Raw genomic sequence first — 23621 nt, 5'->3', positions numbered from 1 at the left:
AGAGCAGTTCAAAAACAACAACAAAACACCTCTCTCAGCTTTCTTGTTTTCTTTATACAGCCCAGAAAAGTCAGAGTTTAGAATGCTAGGGAGCACTCCACTAAGCAGATTTGTTCTAAAAACCAAGATCCTGGGGCAGCCAGGTGGCTCAGTTGGGGAAGTGACTGCCTTTGACTCGGGTCATGATCCCAGAGCCCTAGGATCGAGTCCCGCATCAGGCTCCCAGCTCCATGGGGAGTCTGCTTCTCCCTCTGACCTTCCTTCTCATGCTCTCTCACTCTGTCTCTCTCTCAAATAAATAAAATCTTTAAAAAAAATAAAAATATAAAATAAAAACCAAGATCCTGGGATGCTTGGGTGGCTCCGTCAGTGAAGCGTTTGACTCTTGATTTCAACTCAGGTCATGATCTCAGGATTGAGATCGAGCCCAGGTTTGGCTCCATGCTGGGTGTGGAGCCTGCTTGAGTAAGATTCTCTCTCCCTCTGCCTCCCCAACCCCCTCTCTAAAACAACAACAACAAAACCATGAGTAAAATTTGGAGGTCCCAGTTGTCTGCCTAAAGAGACTGTGGCTATGGGTTGCATGTTTGTGCTCATAAAACTTCCCCGATAATTACTTCTCTTACTTGGCTTAGACGAGGCACTATTCCCAGCGGATCTATTGAAAGGAAGCCTTGCTGTCTAAACCACAGAAGCTTCAAGTTTGTTTTATTTGGGGAAATATTTCTTTTTAAAAACACATCTCAGGGTATGGTGCTGAGACCTTCTGTATTTTCTGTAGTGATGACTTATGTGGTTAAACTGGTGTATTTCATGAAGCAGACGTTTCACAAAACTATTCTTACAGCGGACTGTCTGATATCCGTAGTACTTCCCCCCGAGGGCTCAGATTTCAAAGATACGACCAGTTCACTAATTTATCTTCCCAGCCTCTGCAGCCACACCCAAGGAGGAGGCCGCTGTCCTTCCCGCTTCGCGGGGCCGTCTGTGCCATGAGCACTTGTGATGTTTGGGGAAACAGTGTGGCCCTGAGCTCTGTGAGAGAGACCGGTGACACGCACCCTGGCACAGAAACTGCTGGTGTGGCCGAGGCCTTGGGGAAGGTCACAGGGCATCCCAGGGCTGACCTAGCCGGCCAGGGGTGCCCAGGACCTGCCCTGTGCGCTCTTGCACAAATCACTCCGATGCGGACACCTTCCCCTTCCCTGTGGGCAGCAGCTTCCAGCCTTTCCTGTTTGTGGAACCACCTAGAGAAGCCCACTGCTGGGGCTTTCTTCCTCTCACCTGCTTTTGTTTTCCAGGACCTGATGACCCGGAGGACCACTTCTCTGTCTCTCGCCTTACCCTGCAGCCCCTCCCCCCCATATTGACAGTTGCCTCTAGTTAGATCCATGCCCTCATTTTTAAAAGTATGTTTTCCTCTTGTATTTTTAATTCCAGTTGTTAGGTTACTTGCCTGAATTTAGTCATCAAACAATTAGTTGTGCTCTGGCCCCGGGATGATCTCTTTTTCAAGTGGCTTCAGCTCTGTGAGGAAGGGGGTGCTGGGGCGAGGCCGGCTGCTCACCCCGTGGCCTGGGCCACTGGCCCTCCCTCTTACCACGTCACAGTCCGTGTAGGGGTTGCTAACATTGGCCAGCTGTTCTAAGAAAAAACTGTGGCAAGAACTAGAAAATAACTGACAGGGTTCTTTGAATTTTTCTGAAGGAAGATGGTTTTCACTCCATTGTTATGCTAAAATCCAGCGTACGGGCAAGTATTTAATAATGTACTTTTGCAACTCTGCAGATGGTTTATGGATTTTAGCAGTCTTTTAATTCAATTCCTTATTTCAAAAAGAGATGCTTTTTTTTTTTTACTTAATTTCTGATGCTGTGTATCTAAACATCTTCCAGTTTTACTCACAAAAATGTGTTATGTAACTCCTTTAAAACCCTAGAGCATCTCTAGAAAAACAGTGTAATAAAACGTTTTCTCTTTTGAAGCTTTTTTGAATTTAACATATTTTAGAACAATAACAAAAAAGATTTGTCTGAACTTGTGACAAAAATCTTAGCAATACATTTATCTGTATTTCTTTTATTATTTGCAATATTATCTTGACAACCTTATCTGAAATATCAGGCACTTAAAAAGGAAATAAAGTCCGCAATTTGGGTTCACGTTTCCCACCATCTTGCTCTGATGTGTGAACAAGAAAACGCAATGTTACTTCATCAGAAACTGGTCTGGTTTAACTTTTCTGCATTTCTGTGTTTTCCCAGATATGATCTTTCTTCAGGGATCAGAGGTCATATTTAAAGTGGCTTTAAGTCTGTTGGGAAGCCATAAGCCCTTGATTCTGCAACATGAAAACCTAGAAACCATAGTTGACTTTATAAAAAACACCCTTCCCAACCTGGGCTTGGTGCAAATGGAAAAGACCATCAGTCAGGTACGCTTCAGTCCGACCTTCCAAAGGCGTATGCCGTCCTGGATTTGGAGAGCTTAACTTTCTTTCTCTCGGGACCTGTCTCCTACCACTTGGTCCGGTGGGCAGCACCCTGTGTGTTGCCGGGCAGGTAGGAAGCACATGGCCAAGTACGTGGTCAGTGACTGAGCGCGTATCCAAGTGCGCGTGCGTTGGGAATGTGATGGGGCTCTGCCACGTGCAGACAAGGGGGCAGCGGTCAGGGCTGAAAACCGGCCCAGGCTATCGGCAGCTGCTTATAGTCAAGGGGCTTCACTCCTGGTTGTTCTTCTGAAACACATGTGCACAATCAGGCCGGCCCTACAGTGGGAGAGCTTTGATTTTTTTTTTTTTTTTCAGCTGCGTGGGAGTATTTGGGATTTTCTAAAAATAACCCTTTGATAGAAAAATCATGATAGTATATATTCTAGGAGTTTGTTCCATGATATATGTGTGTGTGTGTGTGTGTGTGTGTGTGTGTGTGTGTGTGTTTTAGAATTCAGTTCCACATCTGTGGCTTGAGCACCTCTGGTTTCTGTAGCCAGTAGGACCATTCCTCTCAAACGTTAGGGGCGAGGGTGGGTTAAGCCAGAATTACAACTAGATCAGTTGTTCAGTTTAGGGGTGATTTTGACTCTGTATAAAGAAGAACCTTCTAGTATGTTTGCTGGCTCCGAAGGACGGGGCTGTTTAGCAGGGGTGGGTCACCGCTGCAAGCGTCCAGGGGCTGGATGGCTCAGGATGCTCTGGCAGGGATTTCTGCGACAGGCCCAGCAATCAGGCCTCACCTGCTCCCAGTGCAACAAAAACATAGAGCATAGAGCAGTCAAATAAAAACAAGTCGTGAAACAAAGCTGTTTTTTAAGCACATCCTTACTCGGAGGACTTCTTATGGTCCAAGAGGAGTCTGGTGACTCCTGTGGACTGCACCCAGACGCGGTGTTTCTAATTTTATTTGCCGCCCCTCCTGTGGTGTGGCGCATAGAGAAAGAAGCAGGTGTGGCCTGGGGAGGGGAGCTGCTGTGAGCCCCGGGGGACTCTGGATCTCTGCTCGTCTCCTACACCTCTGCTGCCAAAGGGCACTGCTTTCCCACTCTGCGCTTTGGTTTTCATGAATCGATGTGTCTCTCCGTATTTTGCTTCCCTGGCATGTTTCTCTCAATGTGAATAGCTTTGGCTTATTCACGCCCTACTTCCTGCCAGGTTCTGTGTGAATCTATATATGCACACGATCTCATTTCGTCATGACCACGGTCCTGACAGGATAGGTGGTTTTAACCCACGAGGCCCATAGGGCGCAAAGAGGCAGGCTCACTGGCCCTTGGTTTCCCTGATGTTGAGGGGGTGGTGACCTCGCAACTTTGCAGCACCACAGTGCGCCGCGGGATCATTTAATTACAGAGGATTTTCTGTATTTTACCTGTATGTTAACTGAATTCTCTGTCCTTTTGATTCTTAAATGTTTGGCATTTATGGGCACCGATTGCCTTTCAGCTCTCACGGCGTAAACCTAGGTGCTCTGGCCACCAGGGCAGACAGAGCACCGTGGTTACCTCAAGGCCGTGCCCAGGGAGGGCCCCCCTGGCTCGCAGGCAGGCAGGCAGGCTCAGCGAACATTCAGTTTACCTCCTAGATACTGAGCCCCAGAAAAGAATCCTGTTTTCTCCTCCCTTTTCTGTAAAGAATACTTACTCAAAGTATCAGGGTCTATTTAATTGTTGGAGGACTAGACATGGAGAGAGTAGAATTTTGTGTGTATGTGCACCTGATTTGTTTCAGGCAGCCATCTTGAACTTGGGGTCCTTTATTCCATGGACCCCTTAATAGCCCTAGGATGTGTGTTATAATCCCCATTTTTATAGGCAGGAAGCTGGGCATGGAGAGGGTAACATGCTCAACACTCTGTTTGCAGTGGCAGAGCCAAGAATGGGATGGGTCTCTGACAGCAGAGACCATCTTGTGCAGAAGACGAGCTTGGAACCCAGTAATTCCAAGTGTGGTAAGAGCCACAGTGGTGCTCGTGCGAGGGCGTGTGGGAGCCAGGCTGGTGGGGTGAGCGCTGCTGACTGGGAGTTGGGAGAGATGAGTTCAGGTGGACCCAAGGAGTGAGCTAAGAGCAGGGGTCAGCACCCATTTTCTGCAGTGGGCCAGATAGTAAGTCATTCAGGCTTTGGGGGCTGGAAGGTCTCTTGTAGTCACTCCACTCTGCCTTTGCAGCACAAAGATAATATACCCATGAATGGAGTGACTGTTGTTTCAATAAAACTTTATTTGTAATAACATGCAGTGGGACAGATTCAGTCCATAGGTGGTGCTTTGCTGATTGCTGATCACAGGCAGGGGAGTGAGAATTGAGGGAAATCCAAGATGCCTCTGCATTGAACTTGGAAGGGAAGGGTGGTTGTGGATTGTGGATTGTGGAGCAGCAGTGTGGGGAATGCAGAATCTACATTTCGGGGCCCAGGTTTATATCCTGCCAAGAGTCTTGATGGGAAGCCCAGCTCGCCGCCCTCTTGCCCTCCCATGCGTTCCGTGCTCACTGCCCCCTCCCCACCTAGAGGGTGCCCTAGTTTCAAGTCCCATTCAGAGATGAGGCCTGAGGTAACAGTGCGACTCCTTGGCAGCCTGAGAGGGCCCCCAGGCTCAGCTCTTGGAGGTCCACAGGGTGCAAGTGACAGACGCATTCATTGCACCCGTCAGAGCAGCTGTCATGTATGTGAGTGGGTGGCGGCCTGATGGTCCTCTGGGGTAGTTCTGGCTCATGTCGTTCGATGCTCTTTCTGCAGATAGCCTCAGCTCCAGCAGTGGGACACAGCATGCAGCCGGGATGGGAGGGAGGGAGCGAAGGACAGGGCTCTGCGGCTTTGGCTCCGGATGGGCAGGCTGGGAGCGGCCACAGCAGGGCAGGTCCAGAGTTGACGGAGCCCAGGGCAGAAGGAGAAGGGTCTCTGAAGTCTGTGGCAGGTCCTCTCTTTAACTGTCAGTTGAATATGAGCCATAAAAATCCTCTAACCCAACAAGGGGGAAACCTTGGGAAGACACAGAAACAGAGAAGGAGGTCAGGTTGTCTGTTTGCCTCGGGGACTGCTGTCTGCCTCTGCCGGTTCATTTCAGTGTTAAGGAAAAAAAATCCAAGTTGAAGGGGGACTTTGGGAGACAGAGCAAAGAGTTCTTGGGGCTGTGTTCACAGTGTGGCCCCAGGCCTGCACCTGTCATTGTACTCTGTAGGAACTTGCCAGAAATGCAGAATCTGGGGCCTCGCCCCAGACCTGCTGAGTCAGAATCTGCATTTTAACAAGATCCCCAGGGGATTCACACACACTGGAACATTTGAAAAGCTCTGCTGTGGGCAGCTTCACTGAACACACTAGACAATTCCCTGTTCTAGTTGAGCTTGTAGAATAGAAACCAGAATCTTAACAAGGTTCCTTTGTTCCGGAGCCGCTCCTCAGAATCACAGCGTTGAGACGGCCTCGTCTGCGCCGGGAGGAGCCCTCGCAGCTCGGGCAGTTTGCTCGGCTGACAACGAGGACTTCCTTCAAAGGCCAGTCAGTGCCATACCAAAAGTGGTGCGTACAGTGAGGAGGAATATTTTACCACTGATATTGTTTAGAATTGCCTGCATGTGGTGATAATAAAAAACAGACCAGTTTTTAGTTGGGTTTTTTATTTTTAAATTCACTACAGGCACTGTAGCCCCTCGTGGCCAACCCTGGGCCCCTGCTCCTTTCTCCAGCCCTGGCAATGCCACTGAGACGGACAGACCTGGGGGCAGGGCCTGGAGGCTGGGAAGGTGGAAAGTTTGTGGCCAGTTCTGCAGGCGTCAGGGTTAACGGCTTCATTATACAGAGTGTGCACAGACTGCAAAGAGGAACCCACTGTGTCTCCAGGAGCAAACGAGCCAAGAACATAAACAGACAGTTCACTAAAGAGGAGATCCATCTAGTAAACAAATATCTGGGAAAATATTTACCTTCATGCATAATTTAAATAACATACAGTGCTCTACCTGCTAGACTAACAAAATGAAACATACTAAGGTCGGTACCAGGCGCCAGGGATAGACTGTGCCTGGCACATTGGTGTGTTGTTGTCGATGGCATTGTGCATTGATTATTCCCATTTGGGAGGCAACTTGGCGATGTGTATCACAAGCCAGTAAAATATTCATGGCCTTTGACTCAGTAATCCCCTTTCTTGGAATGTATCCTTAGGAAATAATCCAAAATATGGGAAAAGCCATATGTGCAAGGATGTTCAGCGTTGTCATTTTTAACTACAGAAACTTTATAAGTAACTAGATACCCAGCACTGGACGAATGGATTAACGGGGTTATGACACGTCGAGTAGGTAGAACAAAGAAGCCACTTGTAATTATGGTCATGAAGAATATAGAGCAACTCGAAAAAGCCTCATTTGAGGACCTGGGCTCTGCCTTCCCAACCAGCCAGAGTGCCATGCTTTGGGATCAATTCTAGAGCATACCTGCAAAACGCAGGGCTCGAAGTATTCCAGCTGCCAGGAGATAATGATGCAATTAAGCAGGATGACCCAGGGTGGTTCCTGGAAATTAATGGGTCCCTGAAAGAGTGTACAGCTCCGGGCACAGCTGAGAGCCATTAACCTTAGCATAGCATCAATCTGTATGAGGGGCCACAGGTTTTGTTCCCAGGTATTCCACATTAGTAGCTCATTTAAAACTAAATCTCAGTAGAAAGAGAGAAGGAACTGTACATTTATTCTGCAGCCTAATTATACACCAGTGCCACGGCAGTCTCGGTTTTAATGTTTGCGGTTTTTGCCCCGTTTGAGCTGTTCAGAGGTTCCGTGATGTGGCATCCTTTGTAATTTTGCTGAAGCGCAAGGTTGAACGTGAGGGTTTCATGACAGTCGCGTGGAAGCAGCTTCCTTAGCTAAATGAGCACCTGCTTCCCCCTGCCAGGCATGTGCTGGGAACTCCCACGAGTTGCCTCACAGAATTCCCACAGTGATGCTGGAGATGGGTGCTCTCATCTCTGTGTCTGGGGCCAGGAGTCGAGGCTGGGAGAAGTCACGTAACTTGCTCAAGGTCATTCAGGGCATCACCAGGGGAGCCCTGATTTGAGGGCTGAGTCCATGTTCTTGGCTGAACTGCAGCAAGAGTAAGGCCTGCTGACCTCGCGGTCACTCGGAGGGACAACAGAGGATTGTCTATCAACACGGCAAGCTTGCACACACACCCACACCACGAATACAATACATAGTAGTTCGGGGCATAGAATGACTTTTGTGCCTAATTGACCTTGTGCATTGAATTCCGTTGAAAAGCAGGAAGCTGAAAAATTAATCTCCAAGCAGAGAAGATTGTTAGGAATGGTGAGAAAGTAAACATGGATTTTGAGTATCGATTTCAGGGAAGATAGGGTTCATCCCTGTTTGAGTGCTAACAGGGCGCCGTCGGGGAATGCGAGCTTTCCATTGATTCGCACTCCACTGGAATTTCTTTCTTAAAGAAGGCAGTGAAGAGTTCCTTTGTGCTCTTGTAAGGCCTAACCTCATCTTCCAAGTGTGTGATCTGGGATGCTGGCCTTGTTTCCACCGAGCCAGCATGACCGGACGCCCAGACCCACACGCAGAGCCTCCCTGGGACTTGACTCGGGCGCTCAGAGCCCCAGCCCGCAGGGCGATCCCACAGAAGCAGCTGCAGGAGAGAGGCCGCGGCCGCTCCTGACCCCTGTGCAGCTCCCACCCCGCTCCCTCAGAGAAAGTCCAAACATGAACGACTCACTTGGGCACCTCGGGGCTGTTTTTCACACGGGTGGTTTCTCGATCACTGTTACTATTATGGGCAGGAAGGCATTGTTTCATGTTCACTCATCTGCGTGGGCGACATTTGGGTTTTGGCTCATTTCTGCATATCTTATGTGCAAAGGAGGGTTTTTTAGTAAACAGTTCCATTACTTAGCTGTTCTTGTAACTCTAAAAACCCTGTGAACTATAATTAAACTTTGACTCGGTGACTGGGCAAATAGGGCTATGATTCTTCTGTTTTGTTTTGTTTTTTCTTTGACCATAGCTGATGTGTCTAACACAATAGAATTTTCAGAGAAAAAGGAAATCTGTGCTGAAATAGGAACTAAAAATAAATTTTTGTAAAAAGCCTTTTTAAAAAAAAAAAAAACAGTAAGGTTTGGGCCTTTAGAAAATGAGTTATCCGAGACCCATACCTATTGGTACCTTGGGTTTATGTCTCAGTGCTTCTTTTGTTTTTTTCTTCCCAAGTAGAATTGTTACCTTTTCAATGCAGGGAGTTTTCCTTGTTTCTCACTGACAGTACCAGGCCCGGAGTAGGTGTGTGGGGGATGTTTGCTGACAGGGCCGCACACGCGCATGTGGGATTTGTCTCATTCTGGGGGCCTGACGGCTTGTCTGTACGTAACAGGTGTCTGAGATGGATATCGCCAAACAGTTACAAGCCTACGAAGTCGAGTACCACGTGCTTCAAGAAGAACTTATCGATTCCTCTCCTCTCAGTGACAACCAAAGAATGGACAAATTAGAGAAGACCAACAGCAGCTTGCGCAAACAGAACCTTGACCTCCTTGAACAACTGCAGGTAGAGCATATTTAGAAAGCCTCTTCCTGAGCCCTGAGCGTGGGGTAGATCATTAGCGCACCAAAGCACCGGCGGGCTGGGTTTTCCCATGACCGCGGGACCTCTCCCCCCGCCCCCTGGTCTGTTTATAGTTGGGATCAAAGGTAGCCCAGGAGAATTGGTCCTTTTTATTAGGGAGCAGACAGATTATCCTTTGCTGAGGTCAGACAGTCCTGGAGCTTTCTGAGAGGCTGTCTCCGCACTTAACCCTTTTAGGAGGGAGGCCCAGCGGTGAACTGGGGTCCAGGATGCCGAGGGTTCGCTGAATGCCAGCAATTGTGCTTTGAGGAATAGCCAGAAAATCAAAGGCTTGGGCTTCTGTGAGCGAAACCAGCTAGGTCCATGGAGGGACGTTAAGGGAGGGGAGTAACGCAGAGATCTACCTAACAAAACAAACCAGAGCATGTGGTCATGACTTGAGAGTCTTTACTGCAAATACAAAAGTTTAATTCATGAGGGACACAGTTCTCCCCTCTAGAAGCTTCCATCTTCACATGGATGAATGTGGGTGAGGACATGTGGTAGAAAGGCAAACAGACCATGTGTACAGAAGGGTGAGATGGGGTAAGCCTGGGGATGTAGTCCAGAAACCCAGCTCCCACCAGATCCAGTGTTGTCTCCACACTGTCACGCTGGGCAGACCTCTGACCTGCCCTGTCCCGATTGCTGCGTCTGTGTGACACACAGTCCCTGACAGCTTAGCACAGCTCCTTTACCGATCACATCGAATAACATAATGGTACAGTCTACTTTCTTAATGCCATGAATGGGTGGTAATGCTATTAATGTCAAGGAATTGTTTGGAGGGATTTTAAAAAAAAACTTTATTTGCTGCAAAGACAAATACATATTTGTCCCCAAAGCATGTATTTTATGGTGTTCCTGGGCTGACCTTAGAATAAGCCTTCCATCCCCACCTAAGCCTCTTAGTTTTCTCCATAGAAAGTTGCCGCTCTGCAGACACAGGCTTGGCAGTGATATGAGAAAGGCTAGCATTGAGAGCTTAATAAATCAACCCTAGTCCAAAATGCATTCCTCCCAGCAGGGACTTATCCCAGGAGACCTAGTGGCTATTTACTGTAGAGGAACAAAGAAAAACGCTTTCCCTGCCCAGTCCTAACCACCAAGCACATTCTGAAATTTAGCTTCTTTTTTCCCCCTACAACTGAGATGTCCTAACTGGAAAGATGTTTGTGTACAGTGTGTCCAGGATGTCTTGGCTGTCCTCGAAGGGGAGGCCCACGGGGATAAAGAGCCTTATCTGGCCTGTAATGGTCTGCATGTGAGGTGGTAATTTTAAGTGACTTCCAAACAAACTAGGTCTCTGAAATAGAACGTTAATAGGAACGTTTCTGACAAAGCTCGGACTAGCATTTGAAGCATTTGGCTCATGAAGATAGGCAGGACGGAAATAGAAGATTCCATTTATTGGGCTAATGCCTTTGTGAATTTTTTTTTCCTCATGGTAAAGGGTGCACATAATTTCATGTTGCTTCTCTGATACTATACCCTTTTAATGATGAGAAAAGCAGTGCAAAGCTGCTCAGATCTTGAAATCCCTCAAGAAGGACTCCGGGTGGTAATTAGTCATGATGGACATCCTTCTTGCAGTGGTGTTTCACCAAGCGGCTGTGCTCTGTGGAGGGATCATTCAAGGCTGTGCCAGCCCACCAGTATTGGGGACCCTCGCCTTGCCAGGTGCCAGGGCCACTGAGACTCAGACACTGCTGCTGTCCAAGACCTGGGACCGGGAGGACGCTATGTCAGTTTGTAGGAGCTTGAAGATGGTTTTCCCAGTTCCCTCCGCGAGTCACGTGGGCTTACTGTCTTGCAGCCACACTTATCTATGTTCTGTAAGACTCACACCTCCTTTTTTTTTTTTTAAACAGTTTTCAGAGTCCAAAGATAGTGTTAACTATAATATAATAGTTTTTGACCATAGATCTTTGTTTTTTTCCAAAGTATCAAAATTGACCTGTTTTCTATCTTTGTTCTGTTCCTATTAGTTGCCAGAGAGACCAAGATCCCGTTTGTTTCCCTGTTAAACACTTAATGTTATCTAGCAGCTTGAGAGCAAAGGGTTCTCCCTGTTTTGTCCAGCAGCGCAAGATGATAGAAGACAATTGCATACACCCACCAAGTGGTGCCACATAATAACGGACATGCTTTTTTTATACTAAGCGTCTGTGAGTCATCAAGTACCAGTGATCTAGGTGCTGCGGGAGGCCAAACCCGTGTACAGGAGACGTGCTTTTCTCCATGAAAGCGCTTCCGTCTCATGGAGGAGAGTGACAGCCGTGCAGAACCGCTCACCACGAAGCCGGGTGGCACGCGGGGATCCCGTGGGCCTCGAGAACGGGCAGTCCTTCGTGGGGGCGGTGGGCCTGCCCCAGACCCCGGCCACGGGAAGGAGTGTGAGGTTCACAGAGCACCCCTTGCGAGTGTACACTTGGTGCGGCCGCCCCTGGCTGGCAGGCACGCCGACCTGGACGCGCAGTCCTTTCCTCCTCCTATTTTGGGCGCTCCAGCAGCACAGCCGGAGCTAGACTTTGAGTCGTGAGGCGCCTGTCTGGCACAAGTGTTGTCTTGTTCAAAAACCTGTTTCCCTTGTTTCGAAAATGAGAGAGAGAGAAAAAAAATACAAGTACCATTTTCCCACCCCAAATTAGCGGGAACGTGTGCGGCAGGGCCGGGTTGGCGAGGTGGAGCGGCGGCTCCCCAACTCAGGGAGCTGAGCGCCGCAGGAGTCACTGTGCACCGACGACCCGGCCGGGAAGGCCTTGGGGACGGCTGCCTCTAAAGGTCGGACTGGCTGTGGCTTCCTCAGGAAACCCCGCAGCCTCCCTGGAGCCCACTGGTTGCCTGGGAAGCCGGCCCTGGTAGCTGAGAACTAGGAGGGGCGGTTGCTAGAGAGAAGCCCCTGGAAGTTCTCCGTTGAGTGCAGCCGTCGCGAGCTCGGTGCCCAGGATGTGGGTGGGGCGGGAGGGGGGACACCGCTTATCTCAGGGGCAGCGGTGGTGACCCGTCAGCAAGACTGATGCTGGGATGCCCGGACCGCGGATGCGGTGAGCCCCGCTGACCTTGAGGAGAATAGAAAGGATCCAGGAGGCGAGGGCTGGTACCACTGGGGCCGCCCCATGGGAACCACTGGGCTCTCGGTCTGAAGTCAGTCTGTGCACACTAGTGTGTGTGGTTGTACCAATGGGCCAGGCTCTGCCGCAGTGGTCCACAAAGCTCCAGATCTCAGGGGCAGGGCCCAGCGGCAGTCCCTTTGTCCCTGAAGCTCCGCCCCTTGTTCCTGAAGCAGTCTTGGCCTGGATCAGAGTGGTCTTCCCTGTTGTCGGGGAGGGGGTCCCTTTGCACTGTGAAGGTGCCAGCCCTCTCCGAGAGGCCACAGCAGGGAAGATGCTGGAGGCTCTCAGACTGGCCCAGCCTTCCTGCGAAGGAACCCGGGATACGTAGTCTTCCTGTGTGTCCAGAAGACCAGGCCACAAATAAACAAATAGGCTTGTCTCTGCCAAAACAGGGCTCCAAAGTATCTCTGAGGCTGGCCAGTGGAGTGTAGAGTGGATCCCCGCCAGCCCCCAACCCCTCCACATTCTCGCCGGCCAGTTCACACTCGCTTCTTTGATTCTCCAGGTGGCAAACGGGAGGATCCAGAGCCTGGAAGCCACGGTTGAGAAGCTTCTGAGCAGTGAAAGCAAGCTGAAGCAGGCCACCCTCGCTTTGGAGCTGGAGCGGTCAGCCCTGCTGCAGACGGTGGAGGAGCTCCGGAGGCAGGGGACGGCAGAACCGCACGGGCCAGAGCCGGACTTCATGGGGCCCAGGCCCGCAGGTGACTGACGGCACAGGACACGGCCCCTGAACACGGCTGCAGGGGAGCCTCTGCTGCCGGTCCTCGTGCTGTCCAGGCCTTAACTGAGAGGGACAGGAGATGCCGGAGGAAGAGAACGAGGCATGACGCGTGCTTCTCAGGGAGGACACTGGCTTGCCAGCATGCAGACTTTCTGAACTAGAACTTGCGAGTCATGGGGATGGAGCTCCCAATGTTTTTGTTGTTGTTTAAGTTGCAATCCGTCCCTTCTTCTGTCCCGATTACTGTACCCAGTAGGTTTAGGTGGCACGGATGTGAATAAATGCACCTTTGAGTTTCCTTGTTGCCTCCTTTCTCAGCAGCACTGTGCTTGCGAAGAACAGCGGGTCCTGGGCCGGGGCTGGGGCTGGGGCTTGAGGGTAGTCCTCCGGCCTGGAAGTGGGGCCGGCACTCATCCATGTGGGTTTGTGGGACCACACCCTCTGGTCCGCAGCAGGCAGGCGATGCAGCCGGCCCCTGACTGTCTGTCCTGGCTGCGGAAGCCACAGAGAACCATCCGGACATCTCGAATTTAGCACTCTCCTGGGTATTCACTGAAGTCTGTCTTTTAAAAAAATAAAAACAGCTTTCATTTTTTTTACTTAGTCCTTAAGTATCAAAGTCATTATAGATCAATGTTTTCTGGGTAAATCACCAGTTCTTAGGCTCACACCAAGTGCTGCTAGGGAGCAACCTGCATCGTGAACTCCGATGCGTGTATTTCTTTGTGGGTTGTTGTCGCCCAGTCAGGGCCGGGTATTTACTTTTGCTCTTGTGTGAGGCAGGCACTGTGAGTCCCTTTGAGGGCACACCCTTGGAAACACATTCCCCAAAGAAGTAGCCTGGTGTGTCAGGATTGTCGTGGACGCCAGAGAGATGGCTTTGGGAAAAAGCCATCAGCCTGAAACGCAATCAGTGGCAGCTGAGCACAGTTGTTCAGAGCAGGGCGGCATGTTCTGACTACGACTCACAACATGGTGACCCTTTCCCTTGGGGGATGAGAATCCTGTGCCCTCAGCAAGCAGAAAGCCACTCACAGCCAGCGCGGCTTCCTTGGGTCCCTGCGCGAGGCCTCTGCACAAGCGCACTCAGAACCGAGTCGGGGCCCTCAGAGCCCCTTTCCGACAGCAGGATCACTCCGGTCTTTGCCACTCTAGTCCCCTCTCGTCCACAGGGGCTTGCTGGGACTCTCAGCAGTGCGCGTCTTTCAGCCTGAGGTGAAAGGAGGGATTTTCATACTCAGAGTCATCCCAGATCTCCCCAGACATTTCTGAGGGTGACACGCGCACTCCCCAGTGCCTAAAAGTTGGCCAACATTCAGGACTCCCCGCGTGGGGGATAGTGGTTCTCCTCACAAATCAAGATGCCCAGCCCAGGAGCTTCTATCCCGAGTTGTTCCACCAGAAGAATTTAGAGGAGTTCATATTTGAGGGCTTCTTTCCCCCTATTTCACTCTTTGAGTCTTTAATAATGTTGAATCTTGGACATCTTCTTACCATGACTCAAAAAACATGGACCCTGCATTAAATAAGGAACGAAACAGCGATAAATCTGTGCCCACACTTTTATGGTGTCTGTTTTACTTGTTGACTTTGGTTCTTTGCTTTTCAGGCCAGAGAAGGGAAGCCACGAAGGCGTCCGAGGTGTCGCCGGGGCCCGTGGGTGCTGGGAGGTTGCACAAGCCCTCAGATACAGGTCAGACAGAGGCTCAGCCCGTGTGGGACTCAGGGAAAGAAATCTCCATAAAGCCAATTCACGTTACCGTGTGAGGATTTGCAGAGGCAAATTCTTCAACAGAGCGAATATCATGTTCTATTTTTCTCTAACACCCAACTGTATGCGCGTGTGTGTGCACATCGAGGTTGTCTTTCTTTTGCTACCATTTATGTTTTCTTCGACTTAGGATGCTAGGAGCCCACCGGAAGCACACTATTACATACACGTGTATTTGTAAATGCGTGACACACGTGTGTTCTATGTGCTGGCACTCAGTGCTGTGGACGAACACCCAGCCCCAGGCCCCTCTTAGGTCTGTGAATGGAAGGAGCAAGAGGAAATGAGGGTGCAGAGGGAGCTACTTGAGTTAGGAGGGGTCACCAGTAGGTCCATGCGAAAGGCAAAGCACATGCAGGGCCAGAGTGGGCCAGGGCAAGGTGGCACGCAGAGAGCTCTGTGGGATGCTGTTGCAGCCACATGGTGATCGTCTCTCAGCATCTCCAGCCAGGTGTCCAGTGAGGGGCCTGGGGTCAACACTTGGAAGGTCAACACTTGGGTAGAAGAGGTGGAGCAGAGAAGTCACTTTTAACTAGCATGACCTTCAGAGAAAATGGCTCTTGCTTTCCTTTTGTTTTCCATGTCTCAACGCAAGCATGTCTTGGAGCCACGTCTGACTTAGAGCCACCAGGGAAAGGGACTCTGGGACAAGCTGGCATAGAACAAACTACCATGATTAATTTTGGAAACTGCCTGATACGAATGCAAGCAGGCGCAAATGGGGGCGTTGTTAGAAAGACCTCCCCCCACGTGTCTGTGGTCAGTGACCTGTCACATTCAGATTCCTCCATTGGTTTTTGACTTTGAAAGTCACGATGGTGAAATATCGTGGAGACAAGAGTCTGCTGGGATCCCGGATTGCTGCCCCCTTCGTCTGTTCCCCTCTGTCAAGTGTTACCAAATGTTTTGCTGGTTAAGATCCAGAAACTCTATGCGGTAAAAATAATCTACAGGCCACATCGTCTTTACATTGATACTACTTTAAGGGTTTGTAATGGCTCCAAGTAATCTTGGACTGGGAAAGCCAGAGGGAAACTTGTGCTTCCTACTAGAAAACCATTTCTGACCTCATTTGATAGAGGAAAACACTGAGTGAGATGATGAGATGTTCAAGATCCCCTAATGATCAGCTGTGGGATCAATTAGATCCCCAGTCTCCCATCTGCTGAAGAGTCCACACCGCCCACCTTTGGAAATCATTTCTGGCAACCTCAAGCAAGATTCGGAGTAACAATGATCCGTATTAGTAAGGAGTCCCGATCAGATGCTCTCCTAAGATGCAGGGTATTCGGGGACCTTGAGTTAAAGACAGGGCGGGGTGCGGAGGGGCACTCTCCAGCTCACTCTTATCTGTGGTCAAGGACACAGAGGAATCCTACTTCACCAGGGTCTAAATTAGGTACGGTGTTGGCTCCCAACAGACGTTTCCTTTTTACCTTGAGACTTTGAAAACCCTTGCGTTGTAATGTAATGTAAACAACCAAATTTGCCTTTGATTTTATAGAAGTGAAATTTTCCATTTATGTCAAGTTTCTTGCTGCCATCTTTGGAAAAGATCAGAATGATTAGGGAAATGGAAGAGCTCTGGAGCAACCCCAGCAGTTGTTCTTTGGACAATTTGAAACTGGTAACAAAAGATGAGGAAGAATATTCTTGGTATCCAGGCTTCACAGCACCTGCCTTTGTATCTCTGAACTGAATAACCAACGATTTTGGTTGTAAACTCTTATTAGCAAAGTTTGAATTTATGCCACTGTATGCATATTAAAATACCTTGAACATGAGTAAGTTTTATCAAAAAAACAAAATCGGAGTGCCCGGGTGGCTCAGTGGGTTAAGCCTCTGCCTTTGGCTCAGGTCATGATCCCAGGGTCCTGGGATCAAGCTCTGCATCAGGCTCTCTGCTCAGCGGGGAGCCTGCTTCCTCCGCCCTCTCTCTCTGCCTGCCTCTCTGCCTACTTGTGATCTCTCTCTGTCAAATAAATAAATAAAATCTTTAAAAAAAATCTAAATCAGTTGAAACAAAATAGTTTTAAAACATTGATTATAATGTTGACATCCAGTGGTTTTTTTTTTTTTTTTTAAGGTTTTATTTATTTGAGAGAGGCACTGGAGTGCGCACATGAGATGGGAGGAACGGTGACTTCCCTCCCCGCCTGAGCGTGAGGCCTGGACATGTAGTGGGATCCTAGGACCTTGGGATCATGACCTGAACTGAAGGTCAGGTATTTAACCCACCGAGCCACGCAGGCACCCCTCTAGTGTTTCTAAGGAGAACAACGAACCCCTGATCATTTTTAAATACATTTTTAAGACTGTGACACAGTAATTCATGTCAGTTCCCAAGTCCAGCCTAGTTCAATTGTTGGTTTCAATGCTAGAAAAAGATGGCTTCTGCATTCTAAATGAAGGAAGGGCACTGCTGGTCATTAATTCACTTTTATTCACCAATTATGAACAGGTGTTTGTTGAAATACAGCTAATAGATTTCCATCCTCTCTCATGGCTAAGGCAAACGAGTCAAAACATGTTACAGTTTTGTTTGTTTTTTAAATATTTTATTTATTTGACAGAGAGAAGCCACAAGTAGGCAGAGAGGCAGGCAGAGAGAGGAGGAAGCAGGCTCCCTGCGGAGCAGAGAGCCCGATGCGGGGCTCAATCCCAGGACCCTGGGATCATGACCTGAGCCAAAAGCAGAGGCCCTAACCCACTGAGCCACCCAGGCGCCCCACATGTTACAGTTTTGTGTGTGTGTGTGTGTTTAAACCAAGGACTTTAAAACACTCAAACTCTTCATTTGGAAAGTTTTGAGCAAGTTATAAAAGCATCTCCAAGACTGTTTGAGCAACGTTTACATGAGTTTTGGCCAAGTGATGACCTAAGTACAGCAACACTTCCAAACATCCTTTTCCGAAAAGCTCTTTCCACAGAACTTTCCTGCAGTCTCGTCTTGGGCTCCCCCTGCCTTCCCCCTGCCCCCCCCCCAGGGCCCTCCTCTGTCCTCCGCTGTCAGTAATGGGGCAGGGGTGGGGTAGGTTCCAGCCTGGGGCTCTGGGTCTGCTCCCTCACAGGCCCCCCGCAGCCTGCCGCGGACACATGACCTCATTGCTCTCCACCACCACCACCACCACCATCCCCGCTGCCGTCCCTTCTGGGGGTCAGAGGACCTGCAGGAGAGCAGAGAGAGCTGGATGGCTCGCACGTTAAAAATAGCACCTGTGATTCACAGCACCTCATTGCTGCAGTGCCTTAGCTTTGAACTGGGGAGACAGCCTGGACTGTCCGACAGGGTTGGGGACCAGAGGTCTCTCGTTTCTCCCAGGTTCAGCTGCGTTTCCTCAGCCTCCCGTCTGTGTCCTGCCACTGCTTTTGCCTTATTCCACATGCACATCCACATCAACCAGCTTGCCGGGTCTTCTTCCTGCTCTTCTTGGCATTTCTTTCTAACATTCTTTGTTTCCCATTTCTTCCAACCCTAGGAAAAGCTGACTGGTTACTCTTAGACTCTGGCTGGGGCTGTCAGCCCCCTGCAGGGTGACCTCCCAGGTCCCATCGTGAGGAATCCGCGGATGGAAAAGCAGCACATTAGGGAAGTAGAGGCAAGCTTGCTTGAGCTGGGCAGGGAGGGGTCCATCTGAGGACATCAGATTTCTGCCCTCCTCGGGCCTTCCGGTACTTTCTACCGAGCACAGCATGATCCATTCTCCTTCCCTTGACGTATGTGGCCATCACTTTCCTCCTAGATTTCATATGCTCAGATCATCTAAACGGCTGGGTTATTAGAAAGGACTTGAGCTTTTTCACTCAAGAGCCTTCTTCTCTTCCTCCCGGCTGTTTCTGCGATCATTCTAAGATCACAATCCCCTGCTGTCTTCCCATCAAGAAGAACTGGATGCGCCCACCTCCCGGCCCGGTTTCTGTAGCCTCTCATACCCGGCTTGCTTGCCCGCCCTGCTTTCACCCTTGCCAGCAAATAGTTGCTGTGCTCCCTTCCCTGAACCAGTCCCTGATGGCAGTCCTGGGACTACGCGGTAAGTGTCTGTCGTCAGGGAGCTTTTGTTCAGCTGGGAACATAGGTAATTGAAACAAACAAATCAATCAAAGGGCGTGGGGGCTCCCTGCGTAGAGCGGTCAGAGAAGGCTCAGCTGAGGACCTGGGATTCAAGGCGAGAGCCCAAGGATAAGGAAAGGAATCGGCTGAGAAGGAGTTAGGAGAGAGTGGTAGCTTGATGTTGGAAGAGTACTTTCCAAATGCTGCATAGTTCAGTGCTAACGTTGAATCTTGTACAAGAGACCTTTTTAAAATTCCAGTGCAGGGGCGCCTGGGTGGCTCAGTCAGCTAAGCATCTGATGTCAGCCAGGTCATGAACCAGCTGGGATCAAGCTCTGCTGAGCGGGAAGTCTGCTTGCCCCTCTGCCTGTGCCCCTCCCCCTGCTCATGTTCTCTCTTAAGTAAATAAAATCTTAAAATTAAAAAAAAAAAAAGTCCCAATGCACTTTTTAAAATTTTTATTTTTATTTGGACCCAGAGAGAGAGAGAGAGAGAGTGCACAAGCAGGGGGAGCAGCAGGCAGAGGCAGAGGGAGAAGCAGGCTCCTTGCTGAGCTGGGAGTCAGATACAAGGCTCGATCCCAAGACTTTGGGATCATGACCTGAGTTAAAGGCAGACGCTTAGCTGACTGAGCCACCCAGGCGCCCCTCCAGTGCATTTTTAACACTATGTCTTTTTCAGATGGCAAGGAAATACCAATACTTTTCAAGAGAAAACTCCCATTACTGTATAGTCCCATAAATATAAACGATAAAACATCTGTCTCATCCAGTGACTGTTTCAATGGACCCGAGGGAAACTGCTGCTTCCGACTTCACATGAAGCACAGGGAGGAATGAGTGGGGAAATGACAAGGTGATAGGCACGGGACAGGGAGAGACCCGGTTGTGTCGGTCTGTGCGGCTGTCCCTGGCGCCCTCACAGCCTGTGCGCACGGCCCCATTAGTTCCATGCCGGACGATCAGCAAGGGGAAACCAGCAGGGAGGAGACGTTCCTTAGGTTTGGTGAGACTTCATGGCCTGAGAGCCCAATGGGGAAGATAAGTCAAGAGACCGTGAAACTCTCCACAGGTAAATCCCGACCACTCACATACCATTCCGGGGTACTGAGGAAATGTGAGCAAAGAATCACCCAGTTCCTGTGAATATTCTCTTGGAATGGGTCGAGGACGGAGGAAGAGGTCCTGCAAACAGGAATGCAGAAATCTTGGAAGAATTATAAAACTAGCCAAAATTCCTAATTTTTTTTTCTTTTTCTATTTTTTTTTTTAAGATTTTATTTATTTATTTGACAGAGAGAGATCACAGGTAGGTAGAGAGGCTGGCAGAGAGAGAGAGAGAGAGAGAGAGGGAAGCAGGCTCCCCGCCGAGCAGAGAACCCGATGTGGGACTCGATCCCAGGACCCTGAGATCATGACCTGAGCCGAAGGCAGCGGCCTAACCCACTGAGCCACCCAGGCGCCCCTAATTTTTTTTTTTTTTAATGAGGGAGGAAGTGGATGGTGTAAATGATGGTTTGTTGAGCCCTGTGAGGCTCCTGTCTACATAGATCAGGAGAATATTCTTGAAGACATCCCTGGAACCTTCTTCAAGAGTCTTCTTTAAGAAGCCCCAGGGCTTCTCGGGTACTTCTCTTGAGCAATGTTTGTGTTTAATTATGTCAGTGGTGCAACTGAACGTTGAATTGACATTTCCAGAACACTCAAAGCCAAACTGGTGACCCTTCAGTTAGAAAATGTGCAAGCATTTTGTTCTGACCCGTGACTCACTTTGACCCAGGCTGGTCTTACTTTACTACAGTGATTTCATGCTTTCTCGCATTTTTAGTATCTTTAAAAGTCACTGTAAAGCATTCGAGGAACAAGATGGAGCCTGGAGAATAGAAACAAGCAGAATCCGGCGGTGAAAATCAGACGCTAGAGTCAGCCGGATCCAACCTTGGCTCCCTGGCCGTCAAATAGGAATCATCACAGCCATTTCATAGGGTTATGTGAATGTTTAAAAAGAGCACTGAGCACCGTCCGCGAGACAAAGTTAAGCAGTAAGTTAGCTCTCATTGCACTATGATCATATAAACGAAGTGTATCCAATTCTGTGGGCTTGGCATTGGCCCCAGGCAAAATTCCTCGACAGATTGTAATCACAGTTCAAAGGTGATCTTTTAAAAACTAGTAGGATTCCCTAAGACTGTATCCTAGTTGGCCAGTATCATTTTAAGGTTTTGAAAGTGGGATGACCAAAAAGAAGACGGAAAGCTGTAGGAATACATACCTTGATCTCAGCAAAGCTTGTAACCACATAGATCAATAACTAAGAGCTTATTTGACTTATTAAAGCTTATATAAGTTAAATCTACACGGACAGAGGACAATTCAATGGGGCTGATTCTACAGATGAAACCAGGAAGACTCTAGATGGTAGTTCCTGGGCCAGGTTACACTTTGGAACCACCAAGAGATATCTTTGTTTTATTTATTTATTTATTATTTATTTGAGAGAGAGACACAGAGAGAGCATGAGCAGGGGGCGGGGGTGGGGGCTGCAGAAGAAGAAGCAGACTCGCTGCTGAGCAAGGACCCTGAGGCCCGGCTGTATCCCAGGACAGATCATAACCTGATCCAAAGGCAGACGCTTAACTGACTGAGCCACTCAGGCGCCCTTGTTTCACCAGTGCCTGTGGGTAGTCTGGGCTGATGAACTCCAGCTCTCTGGGCTGGGACCGGGGTCGTATATTTTGTTTAGTTTAGTTTTTTTTTTTGGTTTTTTTTTTCAGCTCACCTCTGATTCTAACATTTGACCAAAACTAAGAACCCCTGCTGTAATTATATGGCTTGAAGGGAGTCTACAAGCTAGGCATTTAACCATCGGACTGGACGTTGTCCGTAGCCAACCCCACCGACATTCGTGTCGGTGACCTACAGAAGGACCTGGGGTGCACACCGCTTGGGTGCCCAGATGCCACAAAGCAAATGCAATGAATGACGTGACGGACCGTGACTGATATTGACAAGACGGACCCGTGACCTGATTTGAGCAAAATGCTCTGTTAAATGTAGGGTTCTCAATCCACATGGTGGGCAGTGGGTCCCCGAGTGTAATCCCCAGACTCAGAGCATCAGCGTCATCTGAGAACTTGTTGAAACTGTAAATTCGCTGGCTTTAGCCCAGTCTACTAATTCAGAAACTGTAGAAGGCGGAGCTGGCAAGCTTTTGAGAAAGTCTTCTGGGGAATTCTGGCGGCTCTAAGGCTTGAAAACCACTTGTATTGTGTGTCTGTGTGTGTGTGTGTGTGTGTGTGTGTGTGTTGTGGGATGGGGGGGAGTGGGAATCCCAATGACCAAATACTGAGTGGGAGACGCGTGTGTTAGCAACAACACTGTGAAGAGAATCTTTTTATTAGTGACCTGTTATCTTAATCTCCTGATTAGTGATCTTTTAATTCTTGCTCTCCTGTTGCTATGAAGACCTTTCATACTTTGCCGGCTGGGCCATGGACTTCCCTCTTTGGACGTCATTCAGGGTGTAAATCTGTTCACTGAAAATCCAAATAATTCCAGAAACTGTTAAATAGTAAGAAATGTTGAGTGTAGGATATGGTGATACAGTCCCTAAAAGAACGGCCGTCACCGGATGCCCGGATGCCTGGATGCCCCCGTAGATGAGCCCCGTAGATGCGTGTGAACTCTTCTGATGAGGGAAGGCCAAGTCAGGCTTTGATCTGTTGGAGCTGTGAAGGGATGGCCATTGTGGTTGGGTAGCAAGGGTTGAAGGGTGGGCTTGGTGAACTTCCAGGGTTTTCAGTAGGTCAGTAGGTGTGCCATATGCCCAAGGAGCTTTTGGATAAATAGTAAAGAAAAGTAAGAATAAATGATCACCAGGATTTATACTTTAACCTCCCCTCCCTCATTCCATTCCATTCTCTGAAAATGGACAGGTGAGGTGGAGAAGAAAAATCTGCCTCAGTGCATTGGAGGAAACAGAAGAAGGCAAAGGAAGGAGGGTCCCTGCAAGGCAGACAGCTGGCCCTGCCATTCTAGGGACCATTGAGGGACATGCCCGGGCCATGTGGGAATGGGGTATGGAGGGTGAGCATACGCCTTGGGCAGTGGAGCCCATACACTCCCCACTCCTGCAGCTCCTGGAGAACCTTCTGGAAGCTCACATGCAAGGGGAGGTACAGGCCAGAGAAACCCAGACTGCCTGGGGGACCTTTTCTGGACAGTGAATTGCTTGGAGCCAGTCAAAGTTGCCTGTGACAACTGTCCTATCTCAAGGCGCATTTCTCAGCTGAACGTGGTAGGAACAGTCTCATTCCAATGAAATGCCCAGAACAGATTTTTCGGTGGCTGTGGCCAGACTTTGCTACTTTTCACTGTGTCTTGCCCTTGAAGGGCTCCAGGAAACAGTGTCCCCAAGTGTTCTGGGGCACACCATTTTGAATGTGGCTCCTCTTGGAGGTGAAACACACGTTAGCACGCGTTAAGGATTCTAAGTCTTGTAGTAGATGTGATATTGTGATTTATAATAAGAGACACAGATATTTGTTCTTTATCCCGGTTCCTGGCACAGAGCTCCTAAAGCGTTGGAAGTTCCTGTGATGAGAGCAATAAAGGTATCATTTGTGAGGTGAATGAGGTGACTTTTTGAAAGTGCCTGGAGGCTGGTCTCTAGTGGCACCAACCACATGATTAGAGGGCTGGAACTTTAGGTCCTACTCCCTGACCTCCTAGGAGGGAAGGGGTCTCCTCCCCACGTCGAATCAGTCATCAATGGCCAATGATTTCATCAATCATGCCAATGAAAGGAAGCCTCTATAAAAACCCATAATGGACAGGGTTCAGAGAGCTCCTGGGTTGGTGA

General features: G+C 49.2%; 1 protein-coding gene across 4 annotated transcripts in view; it reads left to right on the top strand.

Moving 5' to 3' along the window:
- TBC1D1 (TBC1 domain family member 1) overlaps window positions 1-13237 on the top strand; it is a 219884-nt gene extending 206647 nt beyond the window's left edge. For 3 of the 4 annotated variants that reach the window (XM_044224711.1, XM_044224712.1, XM_044224713.1), the window contains 3 exons: window positions 2265-2434; window positions 8872-9045; window positions 12724-13237. In XM_044224711.1, coding sequence (XP_044080646.1) covers window positions 2265-2434; window positions 8872-9045; window positions 12724-12927 — 548 coding nt within the window. In that variant the 3' untranslated portion in view covers window positions 12928-13237. Of the gene's footprint in view, window positions 1-1663; window positions 1753-2264; window positions 2435-8871; window positions 9046-12723 lie in introns of those variants that run through there. The other variant, XM_044224714.1, reaches the window with a different exon arrangement.
- Window positions 13238-23621: the final 10384 nt, after the last annotated feature.

The sequence above is a fragment of the Neovison vison genome, chromosome 11 (genome assembly GCF_020171115.1).
Source record: "Neovison vison isolate M4711 chromosome 11, ASM_NN_V1, whole genome shotgun sequence".
In the NCBI taxonomy this organism is placed as follows: domain Eukaryota; kingdom Metazoa; phylum Chordata; class Mammalia; order Carnivora; family Mustelidae; genus Neogale; species Neogale vison.
This window is presented reverse-complemented; position numbering and strand designations above follow the sequence as displayed.